Source organism: Chelonoidis abingdonii, chromosome 5 (genome assembly GCF_003597395.2).
Source record: "Chelonoidis abingdonii isolate Lonesome George chromosome 5, CheloAbing_2.0, whole genome shotgun sequence".
NCBI lineage: Eukaryota > Metazoa > Chordata > Testudines > Testudinidae > Chelonoidis > Chelonoidis abingdonii.
The window spans coordinates 147,288,035-147,310,870 of record NC_133773.1 but is presented as its reverse complement, the minus strand read 5'-3'; the positions used below and the strand labels follow the sequence as shown (position 1 = coordinate 147,310,870).

Genomic DNA, 22,836 nt, shown 5'->3' with positions numbered 1-22,836 from the left:
CTCCAGGCCTTTGAGGAACCTGGAGACCATAGGGTGGGAGAAGACAGAGTAAGCTCCCTCTCCGGGTTGGAAAGTCGAGATAGCTGCTAAGTGTACATGCAGAGATGAGGTCGCGAGACCCTGCTGCTTGAGATACCAGAGGTAGTCCAGGATATTAGGGATGGGAACCTCTGTAGGTGCGACATTCCATGTTTGACACCAGCAAGAGAACCGTTTCCACTTGGCTAAGTAAGCGGACCGAGTAGATGGTTTTCTGCTACCCAGGACAACTTCCTGCACCGGGGCCGAGCAGCGTAATTCCAATGGGGTTAACCATGCAGGAGCCACGCTGTTAGGTGGAGGGACTGCAGGTCTGGGTGGAGAAGCCTGCCGTAGTCCTGCGTGATCAGGTCCTGATGGAGGGGCAGGAGGATTGGGTCGGCCCTCGAGAGGTCCAGCAACGCAAAGGTGTATCAATGTTGCCGGGGCCAGGCAGGGGCGATCAGAATCAGTCGAGCCCTGTCCCTGCGAAGTTTCACGAGAACCCTGTGCACCATCGGGAAGGGGGGAAAGGCGTAAAGCAGGTGGTTCGCCCAAGAGATTCGAAAGGCGTCCGATATCGAGCCCGGGGCGAGACCCTGGAAGGAGCAGAACCTGTGGCACTTCCAGTTGTTGCGGGAAGTGAAGAGGTCGATGTGGGGAAAACCTCACTTCTGGAAGAAGGAATGGGCAACGTCCGGGCGAAGCGACCGCTTGTGGGTGAGAAAGGATCTGCTGAGATGATCCGCTAGTGTGTTCTGGACTCCAGGGAGAAAGGACGCCACCAGGTCTATAGAGTGGGCTATACAAAATTCCCACAGATGGATCGCCTCCTGACAAAGGGGGGAGGAGCAAGTCCCTCCCTGCTTGTTTATGTAATGCATTGCCGTTGTGTTGTCCGTGAGCACGAGAACACAACGGCCCTGCAGATGATGTCTGAAGATCTGGCAGGCGAGGCGGACTGCCCGCAGCTCCCTGACGTTTATATGTAGCGCTAGTTCTTGGGTCGACCAGAGGCCTTGCGTGCGACGATGGCCTAGGTGAGCCCCCCAGCCGAGAGACGACGCGTCTGTCATTAGGGATACTGAGGGTTGTCTCGGGTGGAACGGCATGCCTGCACAGACCAGGGAAGGTGTTAGCCACCAGTCAAGGGAGCCTAAGACACTTTGAGGAACGGTGACGACCATATCGATCGAGTCCCTGCCTGGGCGGTAAATTGAGGCCAGCCAGGTTTGAAGGGGATGCAGACGCAGTTTGGCGTGCCTGGTTACAAAGGTGCATGCAGCCATGTGGCCGAGCAGGCTGAGGCAGGTACAGGCCGAGGTCATCGGGAAAGTTTGAAGGTTTTGTATGGCCGAGACTATTGACCGGAACCGGGGCAGCAGAAGGCAGGCTGTTGCGAGTTTGGAGTCTAGAATGGCTCCTATGAACTCCAATCTTTGGGTGGGTACCAGAGTGGACTTCTCTGTATTGATCATCAGGCCCAATTGCTCGAACAGGTCCGTGATGATCGCCACATGTCTGGAGACTTGGGCCTTGGAGGTCCCGCGAATTAGCCAGTCGTCCAAGTAAGGAAAAACGCATATGCGTCGCCGACAGAGGAAGGCTGCCACTACCGCCATGCACTTTGTGAACACGCGCGGAGCGGGTGGAGAGGCCAAATGGCAGAACCGCAAATTGAAAATGGTGATGGTGCACCACAAACCACAGGTATCGCCTGTGTGGAGGATAAATGGAGACATGAAAGTATGCATCCTTCATGTCAAGAGCAGCGAACCAGTCTCCGGGATCCAAGGATGGGATGACGGTTCCCAGTGACACAATGTGGAACTTCAATTTCTTTAGAAAGATGTTGAGACCGCGTAGATCCAGAATGGGACGGAGACCTCCTTTCGTCTTGGGGATTAGGAAGTATCGGGAATATAATCCCTTGCCCTTGAGCTCCTCCGGCACCTCCTCTATAGCTCCGATTGAGAGGAGCGTACGAACCTCCTGCCAGAGGATTTGCTCATGAGAGAGGTCCCTGAAGAGGGACGGGGAGGGGGATGGGAGGGAGGGAGCGAAATAAACTGGAGGTGGTATCCAAATTCCACTGTGCGTAGGACCCAACGCTCTGAGGTTAATTGGGTCCATGCAGGGAGGAAGAAGGAAAGGCGGTTGGAGAAGTGAAAAGGATCCTGGGAAACAACTGGTGCTCTGCTCTCGGGCGCACCTTCAAAAGTTTGACTTTGGTCCTGCAGATGGCTTAGCGGGACCATTATTCTGGCCTCCTTGGGAACCGGATTGTTGTCTACAGTTCCCACGGCCACACCTCCTGCTAAAGTCCTGTCGCAGCCTGGGTGGTGGGTAAGGGCGCTGAGGCTGGCTTCGGAAAGACCGCCGTTGGGTTTGCGGAGTGTGCATCCCAAGGGAACGCATGATGACACGATTGTCTTTCAGACTCTGGAGTCTAAGGTCTGTTTTCTGCGAGAAAAGGCCCTGGCCTTCAAACGGAAGGTCCTGAATAGTGTGTTGTAGTTCGGGAGGCAGACCCGAGACTTGCAACCACAATATTCTCAGCATTGTAATACCGGAGGCAACGGTTCTGGCAGCCGAATCAGCTGCGTCGAGTGAGGCCTGCAGGGATGTTCGCGCTACCTTTTTCCCTTCCTCCAGGAGAGCTTGGAACTCTGGTCGGGAGTCTTGTGGGATCAGCTCAGCGAACTTACCCACCGACTGCCAGGTGTTATAGCTATACCTGCTGAGCAGGGCCTGCTGGTTAGCTACCTGCAGTTGGAGGCCTCCGGCGGAGTAGACCTTACGCCCCAATAGGTCCATCTGTCTAGCCTCCCGCAATTTTGGGGCAGGGGCTTGCTGGCCATGGCGCTCTCTCTCGTTCACAGATTGAACGACCAGAGAGCATGGAGGAGGATGGGTATAGAGGTATTCATACCCTTTAGAGGGTACCATGTACTTCCTCTCCATGCCTCTGGCCGTAGGAGGAATAGATGCAGGAGACTGCCAAATTGTGTCTGCTTTGGCCTGGATGGAGCGGATAAAAGGCAGAGCCACGCGAGTAGGGGTGTCTGCTGACAGTATGTCTACAACAGGGTCCTCCACGTCTGGGACTTCCTCCACCTGTAGGTTGATATTCAGAGCAACCCGTCGGAGAAGATCTTGGTGGGCGCGGAGATCCATCGGGGGAGGGCCCGATGTTGAAGTACCGGCTACTGCCTCGTCTGGTGAAGAGGAGGACGACAGACCGGGTACGACCAGCTCCTGGATGGACTCCTGATCCTGAGGAACCTCAGGGTCCTGGAATACTGGAGCATCCGGGGCTAGAGCCGAAGCGTCTGTTCCCACTGGAGGGGGGCGGCTAACAGTGGCCTCTGGTGCACAGTGCTCCGACGGGGCAGAGCGAGATGGAACCATGGGTTCGCCTTGGGGTTGGTGGTACGCCCAAGGAGTCCAGAAGGACCACTGAGGTGCCTGTTCCGCACCGTGTGTCTCCTGAAGGGTATGGCTCTGCGGTTCCGAATCTCTGTATAGGGCGCTATCAGCGCGAGAGGACTCAGATGGGTGCCGTGATGGCCACGGCGGGGCGGAGAGACCATGAGGAGGTGCCCCATGCGCAGGGTACCGAGAGTAGTGCCGCGCCAGAGAGCGGTACCGGGAGTCGTACCGGTGCCGAGAGTGCGACCGGGACCTGCAACCAGCGTGGTCCTGGGAGGTCGACCAGGACCATGAAGCTTGATGGTGAGAGCGGCTGCGGCGGGAACGGTGCCAGGAGTTGGACCAACGACTGAAGTACCGGTCCGGAGAGCGTGATCTTGAGCGGTGCCGCGAGTATGACCGGTACTGAGATGGTGATCGGTACCGGGACTGCAAGCGGCGCCTGGAACGGGACCGGCGGCGAGATCAGGAACGTCGGCGGGATCTGGATCTCGAGTGGCGCCTGCTCGCGGCGTCGATAGAGAGCGGCCTGCCCAGGGGAGGCTTCCCTGTTGACGGCACCAGGGGTTGAGGCAGGGTGGGCTCTGTCAATGCGATGAGTTCCCTCGCCATTGAAAAGGTCTCAGGCATGGTGGGAACAAGGAGCTCAACTGAGGCGTGTGCCAGGGAGCTGTCACGCATCGGACTCGACGGCTCTTGCATGGCCGGAATCAACGGCACCATTACTGCCGGTGCCGAGGCAGGTGCCGGGCGACTCGGTGTAGGTTGAGGCTCTGACTGCGGTGCAAGCGATGGGGCCACAGGAGCTTTAGCCTTCTTGGCACGCGGGGAGAGGGAGCGGTGCCGGGCTGTCTTCTGTGCCGGTGACATCTGGTGCCGGGGCATCTTAGTGGTGCCGGCGCTCTCCGGTGCCAAAGAGGCACCTCTCCCTGGTGCGGACTGTGCGGCACCTGGTGCCGAAGTTGGAGGGGTGAGGGCCGCCTCCATTAGGAGCTGCTTAAGGCGAAAGTTTCGCTCCTTTTTTGTCCGTGGCTTAAAAGATTTGCAAATGCGGCACTTATCTGAGAGATGGGATTCCCCCAGGCACTTTAGGCACGAGTCGTGGGGGTCTCCCGTTGGCATCGGCCGGCGGCAGGCCGAGCACGGCTTGAAGCCCGGTGAGCCAGGCATGGGCCCGGGCACTGGGAGAGGGAAAGGGCTAATCCCCAACCCTCTAAAGTAAAAAACACTAACTACATTAAGAACAGTATAAACTACAACTATAACTATAAACTATATACACAAAAGTACTAGAACAGGTGAATCACTAGGGAAGTGGAGAAAGGCTAAGCCGCGCTCCACTGTTCCAACGACCGACACGGGCGGTAAGAAGGAACTGAGGAGCGGACGGGTTGGCAGGGGTATATATTCGGTGCCATAGTGGTGCCACGCCAGGGACGCCCAGCTGACCTGCCGGGTGTTGCTAGGGTAAAAATCTTCCGACGAATGTGCACGCGGCGTGCACACACCTATTTGGAATGGATATGAGCAAGCACTCGAAGAAGAACCGAAGTCCTTTTTGTCTGGCTGGTTTGGTTTGCCTTAGAGGTGGAAAAACCCCAGCCTTGGGCTGTGACTGCCCTGTTTGAGCAATTGGTCCTGAATTGGCACCTCAGTTGGGTCCCGCCAGAACCGCATTGTCACACTGGGTATCTAATTGACTGGGACACGTATGGCTCAGACAAATGTTCCTGAGAACCTGCAGAACACATCCATGCCCGAGATCGCCTGCAAGTCTTTCACCATATGTACCCCAAGAAACCAGGCTCCAAGGCCTCCAGACGGCACCCTCGATGGGGAGGGGGTACTGTCAGGGCCTGTTGCAGAGCTAGTCTCCAGGCAGCCTCATCAGTACAGCTGGCCTGCAGCAGGCTGCCTGACGGGCCATATCACCGGACTGGCTGGCAGGTCTAGAAGGCTGACTCTTAGGCCAACAGCAGTAGCTGCAGCTAAATGGCTTCTCAATGCTCATGCCCAACATTGTACCTGCACTTGTGTTACCTTCTTGCTGCTTCTCCTGCCTTGTGCCCAGCCTTGCCTCTGTCCTGCCCTTGCCTTGAACCCTTCTTTCCCTGCTACCTTGCTTACTCCACTTCCTGATCTCCGGAGTGACCTGGGGCTCTGGCTTCTCACTACTGACTCTGGCTTGACCCCTTGCAGTTTCCCAAGCATTTTCCTCACGGGCAAGAGGCTGCCCATGGGTGCTGATACACTGTAACTAACAGCTGTATCATAAAGGATATCTTGAAGGGGGCTGAGTTAAGATTGTGTGGTTAATTCTAAAAAGTGGTGTACGCCTGTGGGGTGGAACCCTCAGCCAGGGAAGATTAATAATGATGTCTTCACCAGCAGCAGTTACCACCTCATTCTAGGAGTTTTATTTTATAGATTCATAAACAAATGATTTATAAACATAAACAAACAAGCCATTCAATGCTCTAGACCCCTCCAGCCTTTAAACCAACTGAGATGGGAAAGGACATGGCTCCCCCCAGGTGGGCACTACCACAGCCAATCACCCATATGACAGGCGGGGCTCTGAGTTAACCACTTATGCACTAGAGCTTGGGGAGCACCTTTCCACCTTGTCACAAGTGACTACACAAAAAAGGCATCTTCATGTTCCATAGCTCTGCTCCCCAATGTATCCTGTCTGCTGATTGGACTGACTAAAATGATTTTACTTCTTTACATTTATGACCCTGGAAAGTCAGCTCACCTCTGGTAAAGAGGGCTGGAGTCTGTTCCCATGAACCCAGCAGAGTCAGCTCAGTTCTAGGAGACACAGCTGGAGTCTGTTCTGGCTCACGCAGCATTCACAGAATTGTTACTTACATTCTAATTGCACCATTTTCATTGGTGACAATACATCAGCAAGAAATAGCCCTGCTTGCATCTCACAGTCAGGCTCAGCTAGTCTGTAGAGCTGTCAGTTTGAAAAAACATCTATTTACTTGATCTGGAGTCAGCTCACTGAGAGACAACACCATACAGCCCTACACTATTTATAGAGCCACTTTTCCGAATACAACCAGAGTTTACCTTTCACGTTTTCTCGCTTTTTGGTGCTTCTGTTACTGTGAGGTGGTGACGTTCACCTTGATTGCATTGGCCTCGTCAGCACTACAAAAGTAATTTTCCCTCTCTTGATAATCACTCCTTCTTTTCAACTGTTGAGAATAGGCCACTTCCACCTTAACTGAATTGCCCTCATTAGCCCTGACTCCCCACAAACACACACTTGGTCAGGTGACTCCCAACTTTTCATGTGCTGTAATATTTATACTGCTTACTGTATTTTTCACTCCATGCATCTGACAAAGTGGGTTTTACCCCACAAAAGCTTATGCCCAAATAAATATGTTAGTCTCTAAGGTGCCACAAGGACTCCTAGTTGTTTTTGTATCATTAATGTTACAGTTGAGAATTTTTTGCATTTAATTATGATATCATCTGCCAGATATCATGTGCCAATGTCCTGGGTGTGTATAAGAAGCTCTCCTGTGATGTGTCCCCAGGAACAGGCTGATTTAGTGCTGCTGAGGGCCAGTTCCTCAGAATTCCCTCGCTTTAGCGAGGTTACACTTTAGACATTTAATTAATGCTTTTAACTTAAACATACATGTTTGTCAAAGGTATGCTGGGCTATGCAGCTGTGTGCAAGGTGGACACACGCATACAGATGTGTAGGAAGTGAATACAGCTTATTTAAGAGTGTGGCAGTGTGCACCCTGGCATACTGCAGAAGTGTCACACTGAAGTCTGTAGTGTGCACATCTGCTGAAAACAGGGGAAAACTCCTACATACCATTCTGGGTTAGTTTGGTGGAGCAGACAAGGGTGGAGATTTGGAAGCTGTCCCGGGAAGATATGCCCATACCAGCCACGCCACCGCTCACTCGGAATGAGGAACCAGAAAGGGTCTTTGTCTCTGACAGACTTCTCATAAAAGGCAGATTCAGGTAAGAGCTGGCATCCTCCAATTTCCTGATGTCACCCTAAAATCCAAAGCGTGTCATCAGAATGGGCAAGACATAAAAGATTCAACCTGTATGACTCAGCATTTTTGATAAATTTGGTTGATAGCAGTAACTGTATTGACATAATATACTTAGACTTGGTAAGGTATCGACTTAGTCCCATATGACATTCTAGTAAAATAATTGGCACTACACTAAGTCAGTGAAGAAGATGGATTTAAAAGATTACAAACTGGCTAACTGCTAGATCTCAAAAAGTAAGTGTGACGTTGCACTCCGTATGTTTTATAGAAATATGCTTATGAGTGTAAATATGATGCAACTGGAATATTCCTTCTGCAAAAGGTCTCTTGTAAGGTATTATTACAAAGCTTATAATCTACTGAGTGTGTTCATCCTATTTGTACGAATGTATCGTTCTTGTATCTGAAACTAGGAATATGAAATATAACTCTGAAGTCCTATGGTAATTATGCAAAGTGTGGGCCATTAATGGTGGTTTGGAAGCTTGATGGCTCCTACTGACTAGGACAATTGGTTGTAAATGGCTCTGTTTATTTGCAAACCTCCCTGGGTACGTGAGGACCAGCCGTGGAAGACTGAAGTCTCACAGGACAGGTGACCATGTCACAGGATACTGGAACCCATCTTAAACCTGATGCTTTTCCATTTAGAAGGAGGGGGTGGGGATCCAGAGAGACAAAGGATTCCAGCATTGGGCCAAAAGGATAAAAGGGGGTGGAACAAAACAAAGAAGGCTGCCGGTCATGAGAACACCCCTGCTTTCCACATAAGATGTCTGCTGGAACTAACAGACTGTACCGAGGGAAAGGATTGGGCCCAGACTAGGAAGGAATCTAGTCTGTGAAAGAAGCTCATTGGAACATCTCTGAGGGTGAGATTTACCTGTATTCAGTTTCTCAATGCATTAGGCTTAAACTTGCATGTTTTGTTTTATTCTGCTTGGTAACTTACTTAGGGTATGGCTACACTTGAAACTTCAAAGCACTGCACATACTCCACATCCTCATGGGGTTTAGCCTGCAGAGCTGGGAGCCGTGCTCCCAGCCCTGTGGCACTGTTTACACTAGCGCTTTCCAGCACTGTATCTTGCAGCGCTCAGGGGGGTGCTTTTTTCACACCCAAGTGAGAAAGTTGCACCGCTGTAAAGCGCCAGTGTAGCCAAGGCCTTAGTTCTGTCTGTTATTACAGGAACTCCTCACTTAACATTGTAGTTATGTTCCTGAAAAATGCAACTTTAAGCGAAATGATGTTAAGCAAATCCAATTTCCCCAGACAAAATACACACATACACACACACGCACACAGAGTATAAGTTTTAAACAAAAAATTTAATACTGGTACACAGTGATGATGATTGTGAAGCTTGGTTGAGGTGGAGGAGTCACAGGGTGGGATATTTCCCAGGGAATGCCTTACTGCTAAATGATGAACTAGCAATTGGCTGAGCCCTCAAGGGTTAACTCTACAAGGCAGCAGGAATGGAGGGAGGGGAGACAGCATCACAGACAGAGACAGAGACTCTCACCCTGTGTGGGAGAGAGAGATACACATTTCCCCTTTAAGTATGCTGACCCTACTCTTAAGTACACTGCCTTGTTAATTAGATCAGCTTGCCGAGACCACTGCTGCTGCCAGCAACCTCCCTCCATCCTGAGCCTTGTCGTGTGTCACCCCTGCTCTATGGAAGATGGGGTAAGCGGGGTGCAGGAGCAGGAGGAAGGGGGACACCCTGTGTAAGGGACTGCGGAAGATTTTGTTACGGTTTTAGCTAGGGCTGTTCGCCTTCTCAAGGACAGGTTATTAAAGGTTGCTGTGTACTAGTGCATGCTGTATGTAGCTGGTTGGAACCGCTTAGCCAGGGAAGCCCTGCGTGTTTGGGAAAGCTTGGCCATAAGAGATAGCCCCAGCTGTGGGAAAAGCTCCCACATGCCTAGGTATGAGCTGCTTTACATGCTATTACCATAAAGTTATATTTACCAGAAATTGTTGTGCTGCTTTGGACTCGTTCCCCGCTTTGAGTTAGCAACGTGCAGAGTCCCCGTTTCGAGTGTGTTTACTTTACCTTCATTAAAAGCCATATCACTCACTGTGTGTGTGTCTCGTCCCTGTAAAGCACTCAGGCATGTAACATTTGGCGCAGCGATCAGGGTGCTTTGCAGGACGATGCCGTTGTGGCCGAAGGTAGGGGTTGCGGGGAAGCCACTGCTGTCACTACAGCGCCTACCTAGGTGGCCCGAGACGGAATGCTGGGGGCCCGTAGCGCGGGTTTTGGCAGGGTGGACAGCGCCTTCCGAGTGGCCAGAAGTGAGGCAGGCGGCCGGGGTCACCCCAGCACAGCTGACGGAGGCCTTACAGCGGCTGCGGGTGAACCGGCGCTCAGGGACGGAAAGGCGGGCTATGGGGGAGGTTGGATGGCTCCTCCTGACCGCCATCTGGGCCCAAGATGAGGAGGTGCTCTGCCTGCAGCGAGTCCTCGAGGGAAAGATGCAGCTTAGTCGTGAAAATGAATCCTTCCACACACAATTGGGGGGAAAAAAATAAAACAAGCTTTCTGGGGGTGAGATGTACTGTATACAGTTTCCTATTCATTATGGCTTAACTTGCAGTTGTTTCTTGTTTCACTTCTGCTTCGTGAACTAAACTGATAAGGTAATGGCTACCTGAAATCTCTAAAGCTGAGCTAGAGACCATCATACCCACTCCTCATGGTAGCCTTCAGACGGAAGCTCGTACCCGACCCTGTCCCCCCCCCCCGCACACAACCAATGGTAACACCATAAGCGCATTCAGCACTGTACTTGCATGCGCGCATGGGGGTGCTTTCACACCTAAGTGAGAAGTCTTCACCCGCTGTAAGCGCCATGTACCAAGCCGTTACTTCCGGTCGGTTATTAACTAGGACTCATCACTTACATGTAGTATGGTTGCTTTCCTGAAGAATTGCATATCTTTAAAGCTGAAATATGTTAAGCCAACATCACATATATTCAGACACACATAACAGACATAACACACACACACACAGAGTATAAGTTTTAAACAAAAAATTATACTGGTAACAGGTGATGATATTGTGAAGCTGCATCTTGAGGTGACGGATCACAGGGGGGATATTCAGGGAATCCTACTGAAGTAACTAGCAATGACGAGCCTCAGGTTAACTCATCAACCATACAAAGGCAGCAGAAGGACGAGAGACAAGACAGACAACCTGTGTGAGAGCAAAACTCACATCCGAATCCCGTTTAAGCTAGCTGACTCAGGCTAAGTACATCCCGCTTTCAGATTATTAAAGAAATCAGCCCACTACCTGAGCATTGAGAACTACAACCTAACCTGCTCGAAGCCTCCATTTGTGTCTCCACTGGGTCAAAGAAGATTACTTCCCAGTGGGAAGGATACTGGTAAGCGGCATGCAGGAGAGGGGGAGAGGAGACACCACATACATATAGCACCTCCGTTCTCTCCTCCCCCGGAACACGCAAAGTAGAGTCCGAGAGCCAGCTCAAGCAAGGCTCAGAGTAGCAAATAACAGTAGGGGGGGTCAGCTGCTGACACAGGAACTTAGGGGAGGGAGCTGATCAGAGCAGGGCAGCGAAACATCATTAGGCCAGCCAGGCAACACTAGGCGCCAGATTTATTCGAGGTGCATTTGGGCCCACACGGTACAACACCTCCAGCACCACCGGGGGGCAGCAGGCAAGCTCCCGTTGACTGCCCCAGGAATGCTTGCAGGTCCGTTGAGTCCCGGCTCCTGGATTGGAGCGCCGCAGTCATGCTGAACACACAGTGCTCGCCCGCGGCACCAGATGGACCAATACCACCGGGAGGCAATAGCGTGCGCGAGCAACCACCGAGCCACGGACAACGTGACCGTCGCAGGACATATGACGCGGCAGTTATCGGAACAGAGCGATAAGCATCGGGGCGATGCAATGGCGGTGGCCCAGTGCGCAGAACTTAGGACGGTCCTGTATAGGGGGACCTGAGGTGTCCGTACCTTGGTATCAAACCACCGAGCACCTAGCATGCAACAGGCTGGCTCTCTGCAAAGCAAAGTAAACAAAGCAGGCGGGCTGCCAAACAACTAATAGAAGGGAGATTTCAAATGTTAAATGAGCACGTTTCCCTAATTGAATCACAATTACACAAAACAACTTTACAGGATGTACTTAACGTGAGGACATTCTGTACTTGAAACTCACTTAAATCTAACTTTTTATTACTTAATAAAACACACAATATCACTAGTAAACCCAAGAAGTGATTAATACTGGGGAGCAAAGCAACTGTGCCTGTTACAGAGGGTGACAAATTATGGTTTATCCTGTAAGCTTGTCAGGTTCCTTCCCCACTCACTCTGGGAGACAGACTTGGGACTACACGAAAACTCCTAAGCTTTCTCACAGCACAATCTTCTGCTTAGTACGCTGCCACAAGGATTAAACAAACATCAAAGAGGACACTTAGACACGCCTTATCCCAATATCTCCCAACCCTACACCTTTCTGGGAAGGTTGAGAAAAATCTCACATTGATACAAGTAAACAGACCAAACCCTTGAGTCTAAGAACATGAAAAACAATTGTTCGTAAAGAAGAATTAATTAAAGAAAATGCTGGTCCAGAGACAGACTAAAGACTTCTCCCACAGATTTGAAACATCTCTCTTATATGCTCCTCCGACAACAAACACACATCCATTTCTTCTGCCTGGTGGAATCGGGGCCCATCACGCCACAGTGATACGATGCACGCACAATTGATCTGATCTACTTTCAGGAGACACGGATGATGATGGGTGATTGGTCCTCTTTGTGGTAAAGTTTGTCAGTGCCCCAGGGACTGATGCTTCTTAACCCTTTACAGGTAAAGAAGGATTGGTTAAAGTCTGCGCTTTGGGGTATGACCAAGGAGCTGGTTGTGTTGCATGCAGGCTGCGCGCCAGCTAACAACGGATTCCCAAACAGGCAGGAAAAAGGCGAGCAGGGCTAATCATAGCATGTCAGGTTACAGTCCAATGCGCCAGCTAAGCCGGCGTGCGTATCGATATGGTGGTGCATTTCCAAACTGGGGTCAACAGGCAGATCATCCAGGAGAGTCTTTTAAACAATATCCTACTCGTTTTTAGTCGTCTAAAGCTCTTGAATTGGGCACTTGTCTGTTGATGCCTCTTATGGCATGAAGACAACAGCAATGGTGATCACCTGCAGGCTATAGGTTTCATCCACTTAACCCGGGACTGAGCATGCCCAGTCTGGGAAACTGAGGGAGCCCCCAAAGTAAGCTTACTACTAACAACTACGTACTGACACATTCCAATTTAAAATAGTACAATAAAAAGGAAACTAGGTTAGTCATGGAATCAAGGACTGAGGCTCCAACAATGTCATAGGTGGTAAGAAGGAACTGAGCAGCGGTGGTCGTCAGGGACCTAATCGACAATCACGCCATGAAGGCGCCTCTCCAGGGGTCTCCACAGCCAACCCGACGGGAACCACTAGGGGAAAATCCCTCTGAAGATCATCATGCACCAGTGCGCGCGCACACTCCTATTGGAACGCACATGAGCAATCACTCGAAGAAGTAATTATTCTGTTCTACTCGGCTCTGATTAGGTCTCATCTGGAGTATTGTGTCCAGTTCTGGGCACCATATTTCAGGAAAGATGTGGACAAACTCGATAGAGTCAAGAGAAGAGCAACAAAAATGATTAAAGGTCTAGAAAACATGAGCTATGAGGGAAGATTGAAAAAATTGGGTTTGTTTAGTCTGAAAAAAGAAGCCTGAGAGGGGATACAATAACAGTTTTCAAAGATGTAAAAGGTTGTTACAAGGAGGAGGAAGAAATTTTTTTTTCGTAACCTCTGAGGATAGAACAAGAAGCAAATGGGCTTAAATTCCAGCAAGGGAGGTTTAGGTTGGACATTTGGAAAAAACTTCCTGTCAGGGTGGTTAAGCACTGGAATAAATTACCTAGGGAGATTGTGGAATCTTCATCATTGGAGATTTTCAAGAGCAGCTTAGATAAACCCCTGTCAGGAATTGTCTAGAAAATTAGTCCTGCCACAAGTGCAGGGGCCTGGACTAGATGACCTCTCGAGATCCCTTCCAGTTCTGTGATTACGAACCAGAAACTACTGAGGTAAACTACACTACAAAGCTAAGGGAAGGCGAGGAGAACATGCAAGCAAGCCACTCACAGTTCCAACAATCGTCACAGGCAGTAAGAAGGAAGTGAAGGGGGGTCGGGTTGGCAGGGTCATATATTAAGCGCCATGAAGGTGCCACTCCAGGGGGCTCCATAGCCAACCTGACAGGACCTGCTGAGGGAAAAACTTTCTGGCAAATGTGCATGCGGCGTTCACACAACTGATTGGAATTGACGTGAACAAGCACTCAAAGAAGAACTGGGTTGGTTTGGTATGATTTGTTCTTGTCAAATCCATGTTGGTGGCTACTTATAACCCTGTTATCCTGTAGGACAGTGCTTGCTTATTGATCGTTCAATAATTTGTTCCAGTATCTTTCCAGTTATATGAATATTCATATAGTAATAGTCCCTGTACATGACTCTGCTCCATTTATTAATTATTTATATTGTAGTAGTATCTAGGAGCCCCAATCAGGGACCAAGGCCCTGTTGTGTAAGAAACAGAACACAGTGAGGTTCAGTTCTGGGCACACTGCATTTCCAGAAAAATACCAAACAATATATCAGAAAAGAAAGAAAAGTGATCATGGATAAGAGGGGCTGTGTTATGCACAGAGATTAAGGACACCATGACAAGGTGCATAAACCCCACACCAGCATATAAAGCGATAAGGAGCTACTTTGGGCTTGAGTTGTCCCACATCACCGCAGCTACATGGCATGCCAAGAATGGAGGAAGTGCCACTCAGTGGTGGGCAGTTCTGGGAAGGGAGCAGGTTGTAGGAGCTGGGGAAGCTCTATTAAGAGGCCCATGGAAAGGGTGACAAGTCCACCATTGGGAACATTTATAACTAGACTGGATGAAGCACTAGAAAATATATTATAGGGAGTGATCCTGAGCTGATCTCTGGCGCACAGGCTAAATGGCATCCAGTAGGGTTTTCCATCTCTGATTAATACCAGCACAGTGAAAGGAGGGAAGCAAAGACAGAACATAATAATGGCCATATCAGGTCTGACCAAGGTCCATCTAGCCCAGGATCCTGTCTTCCAACAGTGGCCAGTGCCAGGTTCCTTCAGAGGGAACAAACATAGCAGGACAATGATTGAGTGATCCATCCCGTCATCCTGTCAGATGTTTAGAGACACCTGGATCATGCAGCTGCGTCTCTGACCATCTTGGCAAATGGCAGTTGATGGACCAATCCTCCATGAATATATTTAATTTTTTTAATTCTAGTTAAAATTTTGACAATGAGGTCCTCAGGTTGACTCTGCATTGCGTAAAGTAGTACTTCCTTATGTTTGTTTTGTGGAAGGTGGGAAAAGCGCAGACATCTTAATCTTCCAGGAAGAGCAAGAGTCAGGCTAACTCTTCTATTTAATAACATGAGACTTTAATGCAGGGCCTGGGCAAGTGGGAAGAACTGAGAGGTTATTTTGACCTTGTGTTAGATAAGAATGGAATGCAGCAGAAAAATTGCTGAGAAGAGTAAGATATCAGGAAGAAATATGTATAAACCAAATGCAGTTGTTGCACATTACTGTGTACAACAAAAGGTATAAACGCTTGCCCTGATTGTTTATCTACTGGAGCCACGCCTCGGGCGGGGGAAATCCCTGCCCAGGTGTACTCTCCTGTGCATGTTGCAATTGCTTGGCATAAAGCTGCCTCTGGTTTGTGGCTTTATACTCAGAGTGAGGACTTTGTTTTCCTAGTGAGGACTTTGTTTTCTCTCACAGTGTTGAACTTGTTGTCTTAATTTATTGGGTGACCGCCCTTGGTCTTGGTGTTATATGTAGAACAGTGACGCAGATGTACAAAAAGATCGAAATAGATTGGGATCTCACAGGGCAAGAAAAAAAAAAGAAAAAAGCCAGAGTGTGCCCCCGCCGCGCCCAGCCCCGCCGCCAGTGGCACAGACCCCAGGCCCAGCCCCGTTCACACTGCTGTTGTTACCAACTAGTTGCTCCCCTTAACTGCACTGGCCAGGTGAGTTAGATGGGGGAGGGGTGGAGCCGCCCGCCCCCCGCCGCCAGTGGCACAGCCCCGTCTCCACACAACTCTTGGCTCCGACCCTGATACACTCCCCAGCTCCCCCATCCCCTCACTCCTGGGCCCAGACTGGGCTCCGAGCTCTGCAGAGGAGCCACAATCTGGGCGCCTCCTGCAGCTCCTGGCCCAGCCACTTCCAGGCTCCGTCGCCCCAGCCCCACAGCAGGGGCTGCTCCGCCCCGCCCCACCCGGGACACTCGCCCCCCGCAGCCCCAGGCAGCCCTGCTCCGGCCGTGGGGAGCTCGGGGACCCACCCGGGCAGGGGGCAAACCAGGCAGCCCCGCTCCGACCGTGGGGAGCTCGGGGAACCACCTGGGCAGGGGGCAAACCAGGCAGCCAGGCCCGGCCCCTCCCGGCAGGAGTATGTCCACCTCATGTGTCTCTCCGCCCCCCACCCACTGGGGCCCTGCCCGCTCTCCACAGCCCCTGGCCCCACCACACTGTCCCACAGGCTGCAGGGCTGGAGCAGCCTCTGCGCTGCACTCCCGTCCCCCTCCCGTGTGCAAACCTGGGATGGAGGAAGAACGCCTCGTGCCTGGGGAAGAGGTGGGACCAGGGTGGGGATTTGGGGAGGAATCCAACAGGGCAGGGCTGGGGGCAGGGCCAGAGCAGGGATTTGGGGAAGGATCCAATGGGGGAAGGAGGGGGCCGAGTCAACACGGGTGGGGTGAGAGCCCCTCCAGACTCTGCCAGTGCACCAGAGTGGAGGGCAAAATTGCTTATTTGTCCCATGTCCCAATCAAACATCGGTCGGGACACAGGACAAACATGCAAATATTAGGACAGTCCCGATAAAATCGGGACGTCTGGTCACCCTAGTTATATGAAGGGGTAAATAACACTTCCTTATTCACTTTCTCCACACCAGTCATGCTTTTATAGACCTCTATCATATTCCCCCTTAGTCATCTCTCTTCTAAGATGAAAAGCTCCAGTCTTTTTAATCTCTCCTCACATGGAATCTGTTCCATACCCCTCATCATTTTTGTTGTCCTTCTTTGTACCTTTTCCAATTCTAATGTATCTTTTCTGAGATACAGCAACCAGAACTGCATGCAGCATTCAAGATATGGACATACCATGGAATTTTATACTGCCATGATGATATTTTCTGTCTTATTATCTATCACTTTCCTAATGGTTCCTAACATTGTTACTTCTTTTGACTGCTGCTGCATATTGACTGGATATTTTCAGAAAACTATTCACAATGACTCCAAGATCTCTTTCTTGAGGGGTAACAGCTAATTTAGACCCCATCATTTTGTATGCATAGTTGGGATTACTTGTTCCCGTGTGCATTACTTTGCACTTATCAACACTGGATATCATCTGCCATTTTGTTATCCAATTACCCAATTTTGAGAGTCCCTTTGTAACTCTTCACAATCAGCTTTGGACTTAACTATCTTGAGTAATTTTGTATCATCTTTAATCTTTGCCACCTCACTTTCACTCCCTTTTCCAGATCATATAAGAATAAGTTAAACGGCACAGGTCCCAATTCAAATCCTTGGAGGACCCCCAATATTTACCTCTTTCCATTGTAAGACTGGCCATTTATTCCTATCCTTTGTTTCCTATTTTTTAACAAGTTACTGATCCATGAGAGGACCTTCCCTCTTATCCCATGACAGCTTATTTTGCTTAAGAGCCTTTGTTGAGGGACTTTGTTGATAGGATATGGATATTCAGGCCTGTCTGCAAAGGCCTATACTTTAAGAATTTAGGTGTATTCTTATCACTTAGCTAGTTATAGAGGTATAAAAGAAAGAATCAAAGATCACTGTCTGTGTAATGGCCTTCTCTTACAGTGACAGTCTGAGGCCTGTTCTTCGGACCCTAAGACAGCGAAAGCAGAATAGCTGGGACGATATATGGTCATCCTCACATTCAACTAGTACATGAGAATAAGGTGCTATTGGACTATTAGGAATACAATCCTGCCCTGATATTCCTATCACCTCCAGAGAAAGGGAAGAGCCTAGAAGATAGCATCCTGTCTGGCAAGAACTCACTTATCAATAGACACAGCTGGAAAACCTTTAAGTCTGTATAGATGTAGTTGTGAAATCCTCACTTTTGTATTGCTTTGTATGTTTATTTGCATGGTCTCTGTCTGGTTCTGTAATTCTTTCTGTCTGCTGTTGGGTGTAAACTAATGAGGGTGGTGAAATATAATTGGTTAAATAACCATGTTACAATATGTTAGGATTGGTTAGTTAAATTTCAGTACAATGATTGGTTAAGGTATAGCTAAGCAAAACTCAGATTTTACTATATAGTCAGTTTACTATATAGTCAATCAGGAAGTGGAGGGGAAAATGGGAACAGGGACTGGGGATGGGGGAATTGGGATCATATTTTGCTAAAGGGGGAAATGGGAACAGGGGATGGGAACAGAAACAGGGACACAGGCAAGGCTCTGTGGTGTCCGAGCTGGGAAGGGGACACTGAGGAAGGAAACTGGAATCATGCTTGCTGGAAGTTCACCCCAATAAACATCAAATTGTTTGCGCCTTTGGACTTCGGGTACTGTTGCTCTCTGTTCATGTGAGAAGGACCAGGGAAGTGAGAGGGTGAAGGAATAAGCCCCCTAACACTTGTCAAAGTCTTTCTGAAAGTCCAAGTACACTATATCCACTGGATCACCCTTGTCCACACGCTTGTTGACCCCCCATCAAATAATTCTAACAGATTGGTGAGGCATGATTTCCGTTTACAAAAACCATGTTAACTCTTCCCCAGCATAGTGTTTTTTTCAGTGAGTCTGATCATTTTGTACTTTTTTATAGAGGAAAGGTATGTTATTCATAGGATCTTTTATGCAGACCTTAATTAGGTTGCCCTCAATTCCTGCAGCAGAGCAAAACTGAATTATTGTGCACACTCCCAGAACCCTGTGCTAACTCAGCACTAAAGTATGGGTCAAGGCTCCTGATTTCATATCATATCCTCAACTGCTGTGGCACAGAGGTGCTGAATTATGCAGCCAAATTAACAAATTTCTTAACTGAAACCATTCATTTTTATTGAAGGAAACCCAAAAATGTGCCAGAAAACAAAGCTATAACTTATAGACATCACTGCTCTGCATTGTAACAGAAAGACTGCAATCGGCATGTACAGGGCCACTGCAAAAGAGCAGAATGGAGGCTGGAGAAAGCGAAGAAAATGGACAACAGCTGGGGGAAACAGAGCCCTAGAGGATCAGAAGGTAGAAGGGACAATTGGAAGTCCTGGGAAGCATCTGGAAGGACTGTGTTAGGGGGGCAGTGAGTACCTGCTACCGATAGACTAAAAAGCTTGCACCCATAAAGAGTAAACTCCCTAAGCTCCCATGCCCTGCATAAATAGTCTGGAGGGAGAACATGCCCTTTCTTTGTGGTCTTCTTTATTCTGAACAGACAGATTTGCCTGGGCCCACCAATACCTTATATAGAATGAGGTCATGTTCACCATCATGCAGGGTTGTACCATCAGGTCTCATTAGCTTCACAAAAGCCATGGAGAAAACTTTTTCACTTTTGTCCTTAGCTAGGAGACACAAAACCACAAAGTCAGGGAACGTCTATTCAGGGAGAACAAATAATTACTTACTGTAACTCTTTCTTCAAATGTGATGCAGATGTGCATTCCAGTTAGGTGTGCACACACAAGGCCGGCCTTAGGAGTGGGTGACCTGGACAACTGCCGAGGGTGCTATGGTCAGGGAGGCATCATAGGGCTCAGGCCAGGGTTCTGGATAGAACACAGACGCAGAGGTACGGGCCGGCAGGAAGGCCAGCGTGGGGCCAGCACACACAGACAAAATGCAGGGCTCTGCACTTGTGGACCCTCAACGCTTTCCCCAGGGGTAGGGTGATGGGTGGTGAGTTCAGTCTGAGTGACTGTGCAAGAAGCCAATGGGAGCTCTGCAAACTGGGCTATGACCAATCTGTAGAGGGACTAAATCGGAGGGAGTGGGTTAGGCCATGGCCTTGGGAGCCAGAGCCAATCCGAGGAAGAAGCCAGTTGAACGGGGTGGTGTCAGAGTGACATGGCCAATTCAGAAAGGCTCTTTAAGGGGGATAGATAGGAGGGTGGGGGCTTGAATGTCCACCTGGCTACTCAGGAGGTGAAGAAGAGTGGGCCTTTGGCCTCTGGCCAATCATAATAGAGAGGGCAGAGCTTGGTCCCACTGTGGGTGAGAGGGGCTCTTGGCGGGAATCAGGGAGGACCATGCAGTGACCACTGTAAGGGTGCAGCTTAGGAGTGGAGCGGGGGCTGGCTTGACCCACCTGGAACCAGTCACAAGCACATTGCAGGGTGAGGACTCTGAGGTGAGAGCTGGCAGAAGGGATTAATGCACAGGCCTCCCAGACAGCGAGAGGGGCCTTATCTCCTTCAGGGCAGGGACCCTGAGCACTAGAAGTGCCCCACCCTAGCTGTGATAGGGGGCTACCCCATGGAAATTTCCCTATTCTGCCTACACAGACGTCACCACACACAGATGGGCCTGAGAGGGACTCCCCGCCTAGCTCCCCCCACCCCCAATCATGAGAAGGAGGAACTAGCTCACACACAGAGGGTGTTTGTTGGTGTGCATCCCCCAACATACAGGGAGCTGTATGCTTCCAGAATCAGGGATTGGATTAAATACAAAATTGTTTAAAATAAGTAAAAAGTGGGGTCCTTAAATGGCTGCTAGTTTTTGAGCATGCAAGGTTAATTTGTCCTCTTTGGGTGTGAGCAGCATGATGATGCCATCTTTAACTGCATGGCCCCATGCTATTATTTTCCCACAGGTTACCCACCTCATTCCCTGTCTAGGATGGCTAGATAATTGGTTTGATTTGTTTCAAACATTTCGGAAAGAAAAATTAGAAAGAAAAAAATTTATGTTCTTTATCATCAGGAATCACACATTAAACCAATACCAAAATAGAAAATCTGTACCTGCCTGTGGAAGAATCTTTAACTGCTTGCTAGTTTACAGTGATAGTGGTATGGACGTTAATTATCTAGCATATGGCACAGAATTAGTATACACCTATTCACATTTTCATCAGGTTAGAAGATTATCAATACTCCTATAGTTATATTTTTTATACACTAATGAAATAGTTAAATACATTTTACCAAGATGCCATTCTTTTACTGTATCTCATTTTGAAAATAGTAGACAACCACAACTTTATAAGATAAACAGAGACAGCATTTCAAAACCTTTTATATAATTTAAATCAAAAAGAGGAACTAGTAATAAATAATTGCATATACACACACATATATATACACACACACACACACAGAGTACTAAGATTACCCCAAAATCAAAGCTCTTTTACTGTGACATTAAGGCAAGGAGAGCGGGAGAGCAACACATACCTGTGCTATACTGTTTACTAATTCTAGATATTGTTAATTGCATGTGGATCAGTAAATACGCTTAAACCCAAAGAAAGGGCACCAAAATACAAGTTCACCCAGGGTTCCATTTTCCCTAGGGCCAGCCCTGTGCACATGCCAGATAATTTTGCCTAGGAATATCCACAGGGAGGCGGTGCTCACGTCTTATGGCTGTAGTTCCTCTCTTGGCTATATGAGACAGTACCACTCCAACCCCCATCAGTTCCTTCACACTGAACATCAAGAGTTCAGACTCAATACAGAAGGGATGGAAAACAGGTTGTGGAATACACGTCTGCATCACATCTTGAGGAACCACAGTTACAATAAGTAACTGTTGTTTCTTCTTTGAGTAGATGCAGCCATGTATTCCACTTAGGTGACTCTCATGCAGTACTCACAAGAGGTAGGGCCCAGAGTCCACTTAAACAAGGACTGGAGGACTGCTCTATCAAAGTTCACAACTCCTCTGGATGCCACAGTAACAGCATAACCATTGGTAAGCGTATGCACGGACAACCAAGTGGTGATCCTGCAAATGTCCAATACTGAAAAGTTACTTAAAAACACCATCAGCATGGCCTGTGCCCTCGTAGAATGAGCTTGTGCCCTTTGAGGGGGTGTAGCTCACACTATTTTTATGCAGTCTTGATGCAGGAAGTTATCGACCTGGAGATCATCTGTGAAGAGACCAGTATCAGAGGGGTAGCCATGTCAGTCTGGATCTGTAAAAGCAGCAAGGAGTCCTGTGGCACTGTGACGAGTGTTGCCGGGGCTCAACTCTCCCTGTGGAGGAGGGGAGCCACACCGGCCTCGTTCTGTCCTTCGAAGGGTCCAGTCCCTTGGGCCCACGGCCCACCATCCGGGGATGTTCGGTCCCTAAGGAGAGGACTGAGCACAGGTAAAGTCAATGGGGGCTCAGCCTTTGATGCAGGTGGGCACCAACAAACACAGTTACAGTTTCTATGGGCTCTGGCCCTTGTGGAGCAGGAGCAGCGGCAAAGTCTATGGGGGCCCAGCCCTTGGGTCGGGCGGGCGCCAAACACAGTACAAAAGGCTCTAGCCCTTGTGGAGCAGGGTAGAGCAGCGGTAAAGTCTATGGGGGCCCAGCCCTTGGGTTGGGCGGGCGCCAAACACAGTACAAGAAGCTCTAGCGCTTGTGGAGCAGGGCAGAGCAGTGGCCACCACACTGGTCTCCTTAGGTCAAGGCGAAGGGTATTCTGCCACCCGGTTACGGGTGGCAGGGGGAACGCAGGCCCGCCCACTCCTCTGCGTTCCAGCCCGGGGCCCTATTAGCGGCGGTTGCCGCTAGTGGCAGTCAGTGGGGATCCAGACCGAAACACGCTGACTGAGTGATCAGGGGGATCCTGACCGACACACACGGCCATAGGCTCGGGGCCCTCTGCAGCCTGACTGTAGTCAGCTGCCCCCGGGCTACTTCCAATTTCCCCCCCGTTTCCTATCTGGGTCGCAGGGTCGCCCAGCACCATGGGTTCCTCCCACTCAGGGCTGGGTGGTAGGTCCGGGAATACCTCCGGGAGGGCGGTCCAGGTCTGGTCCGACGGCTCCTCGGGGCCGAAGCAGGGACGGGGTAGCTCTGGCAGCTTCTCGTCGTAGTGGCTATGGGGTAGCTCTGGCAGCTTCTCGTCGTAGCGGCTACAGGGTAGCTCTGGCAGCTCCTCGTCATAGCGGGCACGGGGTAGCTCTGGCAGCTCCTGGTACCGGCCTCGGGCCTCAGCAGCC

At 49.8% G+C, this 22,836-nt stretch overlaps 1 protein-coding gene across 1 annotated transcript in view; it reads right to left on the bottom strand.

Moving 5' to 3' along the window:
- LOC116824712 (dedicator of cytokinesis protein 2-like) overlaps nt 1–22,836 on the bottom strand; it is a 128,941-nt gene that overhangs the window by 31,373 nt on the left and 74,732 nt on the right. Inside the window, exons 17-18 of the mRNA XM_075066762.1 lie at nt 19,136–19,239; nt 7,298–7,487 (exon numbers count right to left, since the gene is read on the bottom strand). Of these exons, the coding sequence (XP_074922863.1) occupies nt 7,298–7,487; nt 19,136–19,239 (294 nt within the window). The remainder of the gene's footprint in view (nt 1–7,297; nt 7,488–19,135; nt 19,240–22,836) is intronic.